Source organism: Eriocheir sinensis, chromosome 8, assembly GCF_024679095.1.
Source record: "Eriocheir sinensis breed Jianghai 21 chromosome 8, ASM2467909v1, whole genome shotgun sequence".
Classification (NCBI taxonomy): domain Eukaryota; kingdom Metazoa; phylum Arthropoda; class Malacostraca; order Decapoda; family Varunidae; genus Eriocheir; species Eriocheir sinensis.
In genome coordinates this window covers 12,331,529-12,343,410 of record NC_066516.1, presented here as the reverse complement: position 1 = coordinate 12,343,410, position 11,882 = coordinate 12,331,529, and the positions used below count along the sequence as shown (strand labels likewise).

Here is an 11,882-nt window from a genome sequence, read left to right as displayed (position 1 = left end):
AAATTTTGAACTAAACTTTTATCTGAGGGCTGGAGGTGAACACTGCTCTAAGACTCTCTCATGCGGGTTGCTGACCACACACAGGTGACGCTCTACGAACACGCAGTCTTAAGGTATGACAGTAGCAGACTGTAAGGGCAAGACAGAGCTGTGTGAGACTGACTACTAGCTACATGACTAGTATAAGACCCATAATCTGGGAGAATCACACTGGAATATCGACTTGAAGCACAAAAAGGCCCATGTAAGGATTCTCAGTTTTGATGTTACCTACTTTTGATTAATTTGAAAAGGTGTTCTGAAAGAGAAAACAAAAAAAAAAAAGACCATCTATTTGGCAAAGATCGAAAACTATCTTTTTGAATTAAGAAAATGTTGCATGACTGATCTGCTTCACAGAGAGTGTAGGGGGAAAAACCTTAACCAGCGAGGTGACTACCCTGACCCCAGGCTCAATGACAAGGAACTCCTGCCCAGGCAACGTAGCCGCCGAGAGAAGGTTGCGTGTGGGTCTGTGTTGTGGCAGCGAGGGAGTGTGGTGTTGGTGGTGCCTCGGCGCCCCACCACCTCCAGGCCCACGCCAACTACCCCGTCTTAACCAGTCATCTTGGTGGTATGGGTCCTGCCTGCGCGGGGAGGGGGGAGGGGGGCAGGTCTTGGGGCGGCGGTGGAGAAGGCTGAGCGGCGCGGCACAGACAAGACAAAGTGAATGAAATATTGAAGTTGTGACAACTGACTCGCTTCCCGCGTAGCCACCTTCGGTACTGGACGCGGCTCTGTGCTCCGCGGTGAACTAAACACCAAAAAATGCTGCTAGCGCGGCGCGGAGGGCTGAGGGGCGGCCCGAGAGCGATTGAGGAAAACTGTTGCGATGTTCTCAGATTAGGGGTCTTACATGTGAGTAACTACCCAGTTGCCAGTTAGTTGCTGTAGCCGGGCAGGCGCTGGCTACGGCAAGCTCGCCGCGTTGTCATGGTGAAGACAGTCCGTGAGGTTATAATGCATGATTCAACTAGTTTGTTGACATAAATCTGACTTTGTTGCACTCCAAAGGTCATTCCACTGAGCTACATACCACTATCACTATGACTATGACTATGAAACACTCACTGTTGTGCCGTTGCCTATTGAGTACCCGGACGTCGTGTTTTCAGGTCTTGAGATCGGAAGGGTGGCCTGAGTCATAGGCGGCACCTAGACAAAAATACTCAGCTTTTTCTCCCGACTCATAAAATGTGGGCACAAGATGTGTTGATTTATCCTACACACATAATGTGGACCTTCTAGAACGAATGCGGCAGACAATGAGGGCTTAGCTTTGTTCTCTCCAAAGATAAAACTGTTCCGAGACAAATGTTTTGCATTAGCCGACTGGCGAAGACACGGATACATTAGTAGCTTACTCAGTACTTTGATATGGAGGGAAGTCAGTGTACATGTGTGCCACACTCACAGGCCAGCGAGGACTGACCCCTGAACACCCGGAGAGAGAGAGAGAGAGAGAGAGAGAGAGAGAGAGAGAGAGAGAGAGAGAGAGAGAGAGAGAGAGAGAGAGAGAGAGAGAGAGAGAGAGAGAGAGAGAGAGAGAGAGAGAGAGAGAGAGAGTGAGAGAGAGAGAGAGAGAGAGAGAGAGAGAGAGAGAGAGAGAGAGAGAGAGAGGAGAGGAGAGGATAGGAGAGGAGAGGAGAGGAGTGAGAGAGTGAGTGAGAGAGAGAGAGAGAGAGAGAGAGAGAGAGAGAGAGAGAGAGAGAGAGAGAGAGAGAGAGAGAGAGAGAGAGAGTAAGAGAGTAAGGTCACAGTGGTGTAGCCGGTGGGGTGTGGCCACGTTGTTGGTATCACTGCACCTTCATCCTTCCCTCGGTGCCTTCCCCTAGCCTGCCTCACCTGCCTCACCTCATCAACCTCCTAACTGGGACCACCAACCTTCACCTGATCCTTTGCACCTGCAGCCAACCCAGGCCGTGCCAGGTGAGGCCCGGCACCATAACTACCTTTAGCAATCTTAACCGGCATCTCTTAATTTGTAAAGACTGTCTCTTAAGCAGTCGCTCCGCAGTGACCTTTTGTGTCCGGGTGAACCTGTAGCGTTATCCTTCTTGCCTACCTTCAAGGTATGCTCCCCCCCTTGTGTCCACTGGCCCTGACACCATCAACACCCAGGCTAACACTCTCTTCTGCTGTCACCTGCCAAATGCACCCCAACACAACAGGTCCACCCCCAGACCCAGGAGGTCAGTAGCGGTGCTGTGGTCAGTACCCTAGAGTGGCCTAACCCAAGGTTCCCTAAAGTTTGGTATTAGTGAAATGCCTCTGGGCTCCCAGCCACATGAGGCTTTCTAAATGACCTTCCTTGAGATGAACAAGCTAGCTGGTGGCAGCAACAAGTGGGGTTGTCTTCGGCCACGACTCAGAGGCCGCGCTGCTTCAAGGGTGGTCACCCAGTCCTCCATTACACACTTGGGGTTATCACAGCTGAGCTCCAAAGACCCGCCACCTATCCAAAGACTCCACCCACAACCCTGCTGCCCTACAGCCCCCAAGCGTCCCTTCCAGTCAGTGTTCAACCATCTGCCATGGCCCTGTGGGGACCCCGTCTCTGCCATCACAGCACAACACACCCGTGTATATAAGCTAGTGTAGTTCATAAGTATAAAGTTTTATCTTTATATTTCAATGACTTAATTAAGTAGATGCACATAAGAATGTGTCACAAACTGAGAAAGTATTAAATTTCCTGTGATTTTCCCACATTATGAACCTGTCTAGTTAAGGCGAGACACCTAATGACTCATCCGGGCTCAAGGGTGCACTCACCTTCACCTAGCGTCCCGCACCGCCCTCCTCCTACCTGGCTCTCCTCACACCTGAACTCTGCCTTAGCCAACCCTCTTCAAACACCGACTAAGACTAAGCTTTGCTATATTTAGTTGGTGCCACTTATTCTGAACTTAATTAATATATATGAAAAAGCAGCGTGTAGACATATACTAACTACTACTAAATTAGTGACATTTAGTTATATTTAATTATCTGCCTGTAATTATCCTCATGTGGCTTTCAACAACCTGAGAGAACCTGGTCGCACTGTGCACCTCTTCATCTTCAGTCCAGGCCCCGACCTCCCTCCCTCCTTCCCTCGCGTGGTCTGCTTGTTTGACTTAATATAAAGAGAGAGAGAGAGAGAGAGAGAGAGAGAGAGAGAGAGAGAGAGAGAGAGAGAGAGAGAGAGAGAGAGAGAGAGAGAGAGAGAGAGAGAGAGAGAGAGAGAGAGAGAGAGAGAGAGAGAGAGAGAGAGAGAGAGAGAGAGAGAGAGAGAGAGAGAGAGAGAGAGAGAGAGAGAGAGAGAGAGAGAGAGAGAGAGAGAGAGAGAGAGAGAGAGAGAGAGAGAGAGAGAGAGAGAGAGAGAGAGAGAGAGAGAGAGAGAGAGAGAGAGAGAGAGAGAGAGAGAGAGAGAGAGAGAGAGAGAGAGAGAGAGAGAGAGAGAGAGAGAGAGAGAGAGAGAGAGAGAGAGAGAGAGAGAGAGAGAGAGAGAGAGAGAGAGAGAGAGAGAGAGAGAGAGAGAGAGAGAGAGAGAGAGAGAGAGAGAGAGAGAGAGAGAGAGAGAGAGAGAGAGAGAGAGAGAGAGAGAGAGAGAGAGAGAGAGAGAGAGAGAGAGAGAGAGAGAGAGAGAGAGAGAGAGAGAGAGAGAGAGAGAGAGAGAGAGAGAGAGAGAGAGAGAGAGAGAGAGAGAGAGAGAGAGAGAGAGAGAGAGACTAGAGAAGGCAGCTTACCCCCGCGATGGGTATGGTGCTGGGACAGTCGAACTCATGGACTGGCAGGTGCTCGATGGGGTGAGACTTGCGGTTGTCGGTGGTGCAGATGTGGTCCTCGCTCGACATGATGGTCTCGCGGTTGTTGGGGTTGCTGAGCCATCGCCGCAGCCACAGCAGGTCACAACTGCACCTCAGTGGGTTGTCTGGCCGGGCGAGAGTGGGGAGGTGAATGAACGGGGCAAAGCAGGACTGCAGGTGAGGTCGAGTGTGAATATAATGTACGTAATGGGATGGTATGCGTGTATGTTTGTTTGTTTGTGTGTGTGTGTGAGAGAGAGAGAGAGAGAGAGAGAGAGAGAGAGAGAGAGAGAGAGAGAGAGAGAGAGAGAGAGAGAGAGAGAGAGAGAGAGAGAGAGAGAGAGAGAGAGAGAGAGAGAGAGAGAGAGAGAGAGAGAGAGAGAGAGAGAGAGAGAGAGAGAGAGAGAGAGAGAGAGAGAGAGAGAGAGAGAGAGAGAGAGAGAGAGAGAGAGAGAGAGAGAGAGAGAGAGAGAGAGAGAGAGAGAGAGAGAGAGAGAGAGAGAGAGAGAGAGAGAGAGAGAGAGAGAGAGAGAGAGAGAGAGAGAGCAAACACTGTCAGCTCTCATGATATGGAAATGTGACATGGATATCTCACGGGAAGAGTGACACAAGAGAAGAGGATGAAACCTTTAGGAATGTTATGAAGCTGAAACGTTTCTATAATTGAAAATGCCCACATCCAACAGGAAATGGTGCAGACAATTGAGTAAGCTGGTACAGTAAAAGTCCGATAATCCGGCGTCCTGTAATCCGGAAATTCCGAGGATTCGGAATTTTCAGCCGGGGGTTAATTTTTTTTTTTGTGGTAAAATCTAGAAAAATCCGAGGAAAATCCAAAAATACCGAAAGACAGACGAAAGCGGTGCACCGCTTTCGTCTTTCGTCTTTCGTTTCCACAGCCACGCCGACACCCGTGAGATTCAGCCAGCAGGTCACAGCGTGTTTACCCGGCTGGCTGTCCGTTACACTCTTTTTCCCCGAATTTCCTTGGTTTCATCTAGTCTCCCACTATACTGGTTCCTACTGCACCACCACCTACGGGGAAGAATAGGAGGCATAATACAACCACCATTGCCAGGAAGAAAATGGCGAACGGTGCCTCGCCCCGCCGACACGTCAAATGTTTGTGTACATGGATCAGCTGAGCATCAGCTGCTTCTGCTGCTTGTAGTAATAAAGTTATGAGCCTTTTTCTTACCCGTTTCATATTTTTGTTGCATGATTTTTATAGAAAGAAGCTTTCATTAGTAAATAATTCGCATTGTATTATATGTTGAGGTTCCTGAAGTCGAAAAAGAAAATGGCGAACAGTTCGTGACTGCCGCCGAGGGCGCGTCCTTTGTGGCCATGTAATGAAAGTCTTCAGATAACTTGTTGTATTTAATCTCTCAGCTATGATGCTTAAATGTGCCATACAAAGTGTAGTAAAACTCTAGGGCAGGCACTGCTTGTTGGCGACTGCCGAACCGAGCGTGGCAAACGTCTGAGCATGGCGCGTCTTGAAGATTTTGAGTCCCTTCCTGATAATCCAGAAAATCTACTAATCCGGAAGGTATTTGACCCCCTGCATTTCGGATTATAGGACTTTTATTGTACACTGATTGTTCATGGAATAAATAATGTCACAACAACTGAAGCAATGCACATAATCTCAAGACAAGGTATCAACACTCGTGAAGGGTAAGAGCACAAATAAACTATTAAAAATAAGGGTTTCCGTGGATCATGACCCAAATGAAATCTAATTTATGAAATGTTGTCATCACGTTTTTGAAACCGGCAGGACTCTTAACCCCCTTCTGACCCCTTTGTCCATCCCGCCCCGCCCCGCCCTGTCCCGCCCTGCCCCGTCCCGCCCCGCCCCGTCCTTCCCTACCCCGCCCCGCCCTTCCGCCGTGCTGAGACTCACGCGAGACGTCGATCATGGTGAGGGTGTCGAGGATGGGCTGGACGGTGTCCTCGGTGAGGCGGGTGAGGTCGTTGTGGGACAGCTTGAGCCACTCCAGTGAGTGAAGGTCCATGAAGGCCAGAGGCGGGATGCTTTTGATGCTGCGGGGGAGGAAGGGTGTGAGGGTGTGGGGCTGGAGAGGAGGAGCGGCTCTTAAGGCAGAGTTTGGGGTAGAGAGGACATCAGGGAAGTGCTAGTGAGAAGCGGTGGGTCTGTAGGCAGTGTTTGTATTGTATGTTTTCCTTTCCCTCAACACATTTTCTTTCACTTTTGCAAGACTCAGGGGACACCACAGACTCTTTCACTGCAACGGGAACTCAACAAGTCGAGACAATGCAGGGCAGTGTAGAAATACAATTACAGTAACAAAAATACCTGCAATTCAACAAGAAAACATGAAATAATAAAAAAAAAGTGAGTAAAGAAACAACTGGCTTTCACGCTCATGAATATGTAACATCCTCCTTCTCGCTTCCCACGCGTCTGATCCTTCTCGCTGTCTCAAACTCTCTCCAATATTTCGGGGCTGTCTATTCTTCGATTCTTGATACTCACCCAGTTCTTCCCTCCTCTGATGTTTGCCCCATTCATTCCTCCTCATCAGTCTGACCATTCTGCATTTGTTCCTTATTTTCTCCCTTTCTTTTCTTTCCCCTTGCCACCCTCCTTTCCTCCCGTCAGCCTCCTCTGACTCCCGCCCTACTTACTGGTTCTTGTCTAGCAGGATGTACTTGATGGTATCCCCGTAGCCCCTGAAAGCGTCCTCCTGCACGTGGGTGATGCGGTTTGAGTCCAGGTCCAGCTGGCGAAGGTTGTGGAGGGGGCGGAGGGCGTGGGAGGGGATGTGGTCCAGGCGGTTGTGGCCGAGCTCAAGCCATTCCAAATTACCTGCAATACCGCCACAGCTGTCACACCTGCTGCCCACTGCCGTTCATTCGTTATACCTGTCCACCACCACTACCACCCCCCAAAACACTACTACTACCATCATATTTGTTATACCGTTCCATTTCTACCACCACCACCACTGCATCTGTTTCACCACTCCCTCACCAATACCGCCACAAGCACCAACATTACCGTCATTATAAGAACATAAGTAGTCTGCAAGAGGATATAATGCCTTAAAAGGGCAGCTACCACCGCTACCCTACCCCGTGGTAATCACCGTCATGAAAATCTGACTCCGTCAATACTATCATCACTGGTGAGTTGTTACACTGTCAGTTATCATTTTCGTCACCACCACCACCACCAACAACAACAACAATCCCACCACACTCATTGAAGAACCCTACCAACACCACATGTTAAGTTTTACTTCCTCACCACAGCTACCATCCTCCCCAACATCCACACCCAACTCACACACACGAAACACCGTAGTGCAGTGGTAAGCGCGCTCAGTTTACAACCGAGAGGTCCCGAGTTTGATTCTCGGGCAGAGACGGATGGGCAGTCTCCTGACACCTCTGCCTTTGTGCACCATCAATGACTGGGTGCCGGGTATCAGTTAGGGGTTGTCTCCTGAATGATAATTAGGCGAGTAACCCAAGTAACCATGGGGAGTAACCCAAAGCTGAAAACCCAAAGCCTTTAGACCCAGAACATTTGAGACTAGTTCAGTCCAGGAAGATACATGAGCGTGATGGTGAAATACAAACACACTATAGAATATTATTAATGAATTTGTTTCCATGCTAAGTAATGTGGTGGGGAGAAATATATATTACTGAAATTGATATTGGAAGGATTGAAGGATGACTATCAGGTGTAAGAAAACAATATTTTTCAATGCAAATATACTAAAGAAGAAAATAAAAATCTAAGAAAGTGAATAAGACAGATAATAAGAAGGCTGTCGAGGATGTAATATTGAAAACAAGCCATCTTGTTAAAGACAAAAAGAAAATAAAAGAAAGTCAATTAATGCACTAAATATGAAAACAAACCTGTAAAAAAGAAGGAACAAGAAAAACAGACAATAAGGCAGCTGAGCAGAACAGAACACAGGAGGGCAGAGGAGGAAAACAAAAACAAAAAACAAACAAACAAAAAAAGACGGCACAGAGGAGAGTAGCGAAGTCAACACACACACACACACACACACACACACACACACACACACACAAAGAAAAGAACAAGCTAATACTCACTCTCCAGTCCGGCAAAGGCTCGGTCGCTGATGTTGGTGATGAGGTTGTGCTCGATGTTGAGGGAGTTGAGCACCGTGAGGTCGCTGAACACGTTGGCCTGGATGGTGGTGATCTGGTTGTGCTCCAGCTTCAGCATGTCCAGCTTGCGCAGACCTGTCACCCGCCACACCTGACTCATTACCTGCCTTGCCTTGCCCGACTGTTACCTGCATTTCCCTTCCTCTCTACATCTCTCTCCTTTTCTCTCTCCACACTTCTTTTATCTGTTTATCTTAAGGCGCTCATCACATCTATCACTACCTCTTTCTTGAGCTTTTATCACACCTGTCTGAGTACTTCCCCTGCCTTGCCTTGTCTCACACCTGTTACCTACCTTCCTCCCTCCCCCTTCCCCTCTACATTCTCTCTGTCTCTCTCTTCTCACTTTGTTTTTGTCATATCTGCTTGTTTTTAGCGTTCATCATATAATATCCCGTCTGTTACCACCTGTTAACTTCCTTCCTTCCCCTTCCTCTCTACATCTCTCTCTCTCTCTCAAAAGGGCAGCCACGTCATAAGTCATCTGTTCTACCTAACCCTCTTTAAAACTCTGCCACACCTTCCTATAGAAACAGCAAAAATAATAATAAAAAAAAAAATCACTCCCTCTTTGCCTCCCATTTTGGAGTCTTCAAGATCAGGACAACCCTTCTTCTCCCTCCCTCGTGCGCCGATGGACATTCACACATCATCATCATCAAGCCGGACGGTCCTCCTCAGCTCTATTTAAATGCTAGATTCGGCCGTCACTCTCCTCTGCCTCACTCTCCCCTCGCCCTCACTCGCCATTAAGGGACCGGCCATTTCCTGACTCTCCTCCCTCCCTCCCTCTTTCTCTCATACTCCCTCTTTCTCTCTCTCTCTCTCAAACCTATTAATAGCCTATCAAACCTATTAACCTTTTATAACGACCTCTTCACTGTTTATGACGTAACCAAATCACTGGACGTAGTCTATCTTGATTTCCAGAAAGCGTTTGATAAAGTCCCGCATCATAAATTACTTTACAAATTAAAGCAAATAGGTATTGACGGTCAAGTAAACCAATGGATCGCGAATTGGTTAGCAACAGACAACAAAGAGTAGTGATTGACGGATTTAACTCAGAGTGGGCGCCTGTCACTAGTGGCGTCCCTCAGGGCTCGGTCCTTGGCCCAGTGTTCTTCATTATATACATCAACGACGTGGATGTTGGACTCAATAACCGCATTAGTAAATTTGCAGACGACACAAAGATTGGTAACTCGGTTCTGACTGACGAAGACAGGCAAAGCCTCCAAGAGGATTTGCACAAAATTTCAGCTTGGTCGGAGAGATGGGAGATGCCCTTTAACGTATACAAGTGCCAGGTCCTTCAAATTGGAACGAGGAATAAGAAGTTCGAATACGAAATGCGCGGCGTTAAACTCAAAAGCGTTCAATGCGTCAAGGACTTGGGGGTCAAAATCGCGTCAAACCTCAAATTCTCACAGCAATGCATCGATGCAGCAAATAAAGCGAACAGAATGTTGGGCTTCATTAAAAGAAACTTTGTATTCAAGAATAAAGATGTAATACTGCTCTACAACAGTTTAGTCAGACCCACTTGGAATATGCGGTACAGTTTTGGTCTCACCACCATGCAAAGGATATTGCTAATTTAGAAGGTGTTCAGCGTCGGGCAACGAAAATGATCCTTCCTTGCGCAACAAATCCTACGAAGAAAGGCTTTCTACCCTTAACATGTTCTCTCTTGAGAAACGTCGCCTCCGAGGAAAACTGATCGAATGTTTTAAAATACTTAATGGTTTCACGAATGTAGACAGATCAACATTGTTTATGATCGATGACACTTTGCGCACGAGGAACAATGGCGTAAAACTCAGATGTAGACAAGTAAATTCAGACTGCACCAAATTTTTCTTCACCAACGTTATAGTGCGAGAATGGAATAAGCTTCCACCATCAGTGGTCCAGTGTAACACGATTGACTCCTTCAAAAATAAGCTCGACCGTCACTTCCTTCAACTTAATATCAACTAGAGTAGAAATGCAACGTTTTGGAGTCTTCTGATTAATGTAAAATCACTTAGGTTTAAGGACAGACCACCAAGTCTGGACCATGGGGTCTGTGTGGTCTGATTTTATATGTAAATCTCTCTCTCTCTCTCTCTCTCTCTCTCTCTCTCTCTTCCACACACACACTGATTCACCTGGTTGGTCTTCTCCTTAGTCAGATTCATCTCTGTCTGTCTGTCTCTCTCTCTTCCACCTTCCTCTCGCCTGTTACCTGTCCCTTTAACTCATCACACCTGTCTTCTGTTCTCTCTCTCTCTCTCTCTCTCTCTCTCTCTCTCTCTCTCTCTCTCTCTCTCTCTCTCTCTCTCTCTCTCTCTCTCTCTCTCACCCCTACCACTCCCACACACACGCTTTATCCTCCGCCACACTCACCCTCGAAGGCGCCGTCGGGGATGTGGGTGATGCGGTTCTCGTGGAGGTCCAGCACCTCGAGGTTAGTCAGGGGGTGGAAGGTGTCGGTGGGGATGTAGTCCAGCATGTTCTTGCCCAGGTTGAGGCGCATCAGCCTCCTGTGAAGAGAGGGTTGGTGGTTTTGGGGGTTGGGACTCGTGCTTTTTATTCTCAGCATTTCTACAGTAGAGGAAACAGCTCAAAGGCAAAAGCAAAAACCAAACAGCAAAACAAAGCTAAGAATCCCAGTAAGGTTTGGGGAGTGGGGAAGGACGTGGTGTTTTCTTATTTCTTTTAGTTTTACTGTAATGGAAACAGCTCAAAGACAAAAAAACAAAAACCTAACAATAAAACACAAAACAAAGAAGCCCAGTAAAGTTTGGGGAGTGGGGGAGAATGTGGTATTTTTCTATTTCCTTTTAGTTTTGCAGTAAAGAGAGCACCTCAAAGACAAAAGCAAAAAAACAAACAATAAAATACAAAACAAAGAAGTCCAGTAATGTTTGGGGAGTGTGTGGAGGAGGGGGGGGGGGGGACATATAGAGTGATTTTTTAATTTCTTTTAAGTTTACAGTAAAGAAAGCAGCTCAAAGATAAAAACTAAATCGAAACACACACAAAAAGGCCCATTAAGCTCTGCTCCCGAAAAAGAAAACAGAACTGAGTGGCCAAAAGAGAGAGGGTCAATTTCGGTGTGGTGTGTGTTTTGTAAGCTACCAGAGAGATGAGTGTTCATGTGGTATCTCTATAGGTTCATATTCTCGAAGATTTCGGGCCTCACACGCACACCCAGATTGGATAAGGCTTTCGTAGAGGTTGTGGTGGGTGTGCATTTCCTCCATGGGTAGTTTTATGAGCCTAGTGATAGTTTGACAAGGTTTCTGCACCATGAGAACCAGACTGATTTACTTTGTGGCCTTTGGTGGAAATATTTGATGTAAAAGTCGAAAGCATCTGTGAATATGGGCCTATGGTGTGTGTGCGTGTGTGTGTGTGTGTGTGTGTGTGTGTGTGTGTGTGTGTGTGTGAGTGTGTGTGTGTGTGTGTGTACCTGTTTGTTTATGTGTTTGTATGTGTCTATCTTTCTTCCATATGTTGTTGTTCTTCTTCCCTTCTCTTCCTTTGTCTTTTACTACCTCCTATCTCTTCCCTGGCTGATGTGTTTCTTCTCATTGTATTTCACTCTTTACAGACCCCTCCCATACTTTAAACCTTCAAGTTCTTAACCCAATAGTAAGAGCACTCGAACCAACCCCTTAAACACCCCCTCGCACACTCACACGCATTCCCTCAACCTCCCCAGGCCACAGTATTTTTCTAGACACCCAAAAAGAAGGAAAAAAGGAAGGAATGAAGGGAAACCGCAATCCTACTTCAACTCGGTCCATTTATGTGTTTTATGGTATCTCGTTTTTTTTTTTTTGAGGGGAAAGGAAAGACGGAAGACTGTAGAAAGGGAGA

At 47.2% G+C, this 11,882-nt stretch overlaps 1 protein-coding gene across 9 annotated transcripts in view; it reads right to left on the bottom strand.

Annotated features, from left to right (window-relative positions):
* Positions 1-11,882, bottom strand: part of LOC126995517 (leucine-rich repeats and immunoglobulin-like domains protein 1) — a 173,038-nt gene that overhangs the window by 5,160 nt on the left and 155,996 nt on the right. For 5 of the 9 annotated variants that reach the window (XM_050855119.1, XM_050855117.1, XM_050855116.1 and 2 more), the window contains exons 7-12: positions 10,404-10,540; positions 7,935-8,087; positions 6,486-6,666; positions 5,740-5,879; positions 3,771-3,955; positions 1,111-1,194 (exon numbers count right to left, since the gene is read on the bottom strand). In XM_050855119.1, the coding sequence (XP_050711076.1) occupies positions 1,111-1,194; positions 3,771-3,955; positions 5,740-5,879; positions 6,486-6,666; positions 7,935-8,087; positions 10,404-10,540 (880 nt within the window). Of the gene's footprint in view, positions 130-1,110; positions 1,195-3,770; positions 3,956-5,739; positions 5,880-6,485; positions 6,667-7,934; positions 8,088-10,403; positions 10,541-11,882 lie in introns of all 9 variants that reach the window. The other 4 variants (XR_007750353.1, XM_050855122.1, XM_050855120.1 and 1 more) reach the window with 2 other exon arrangements.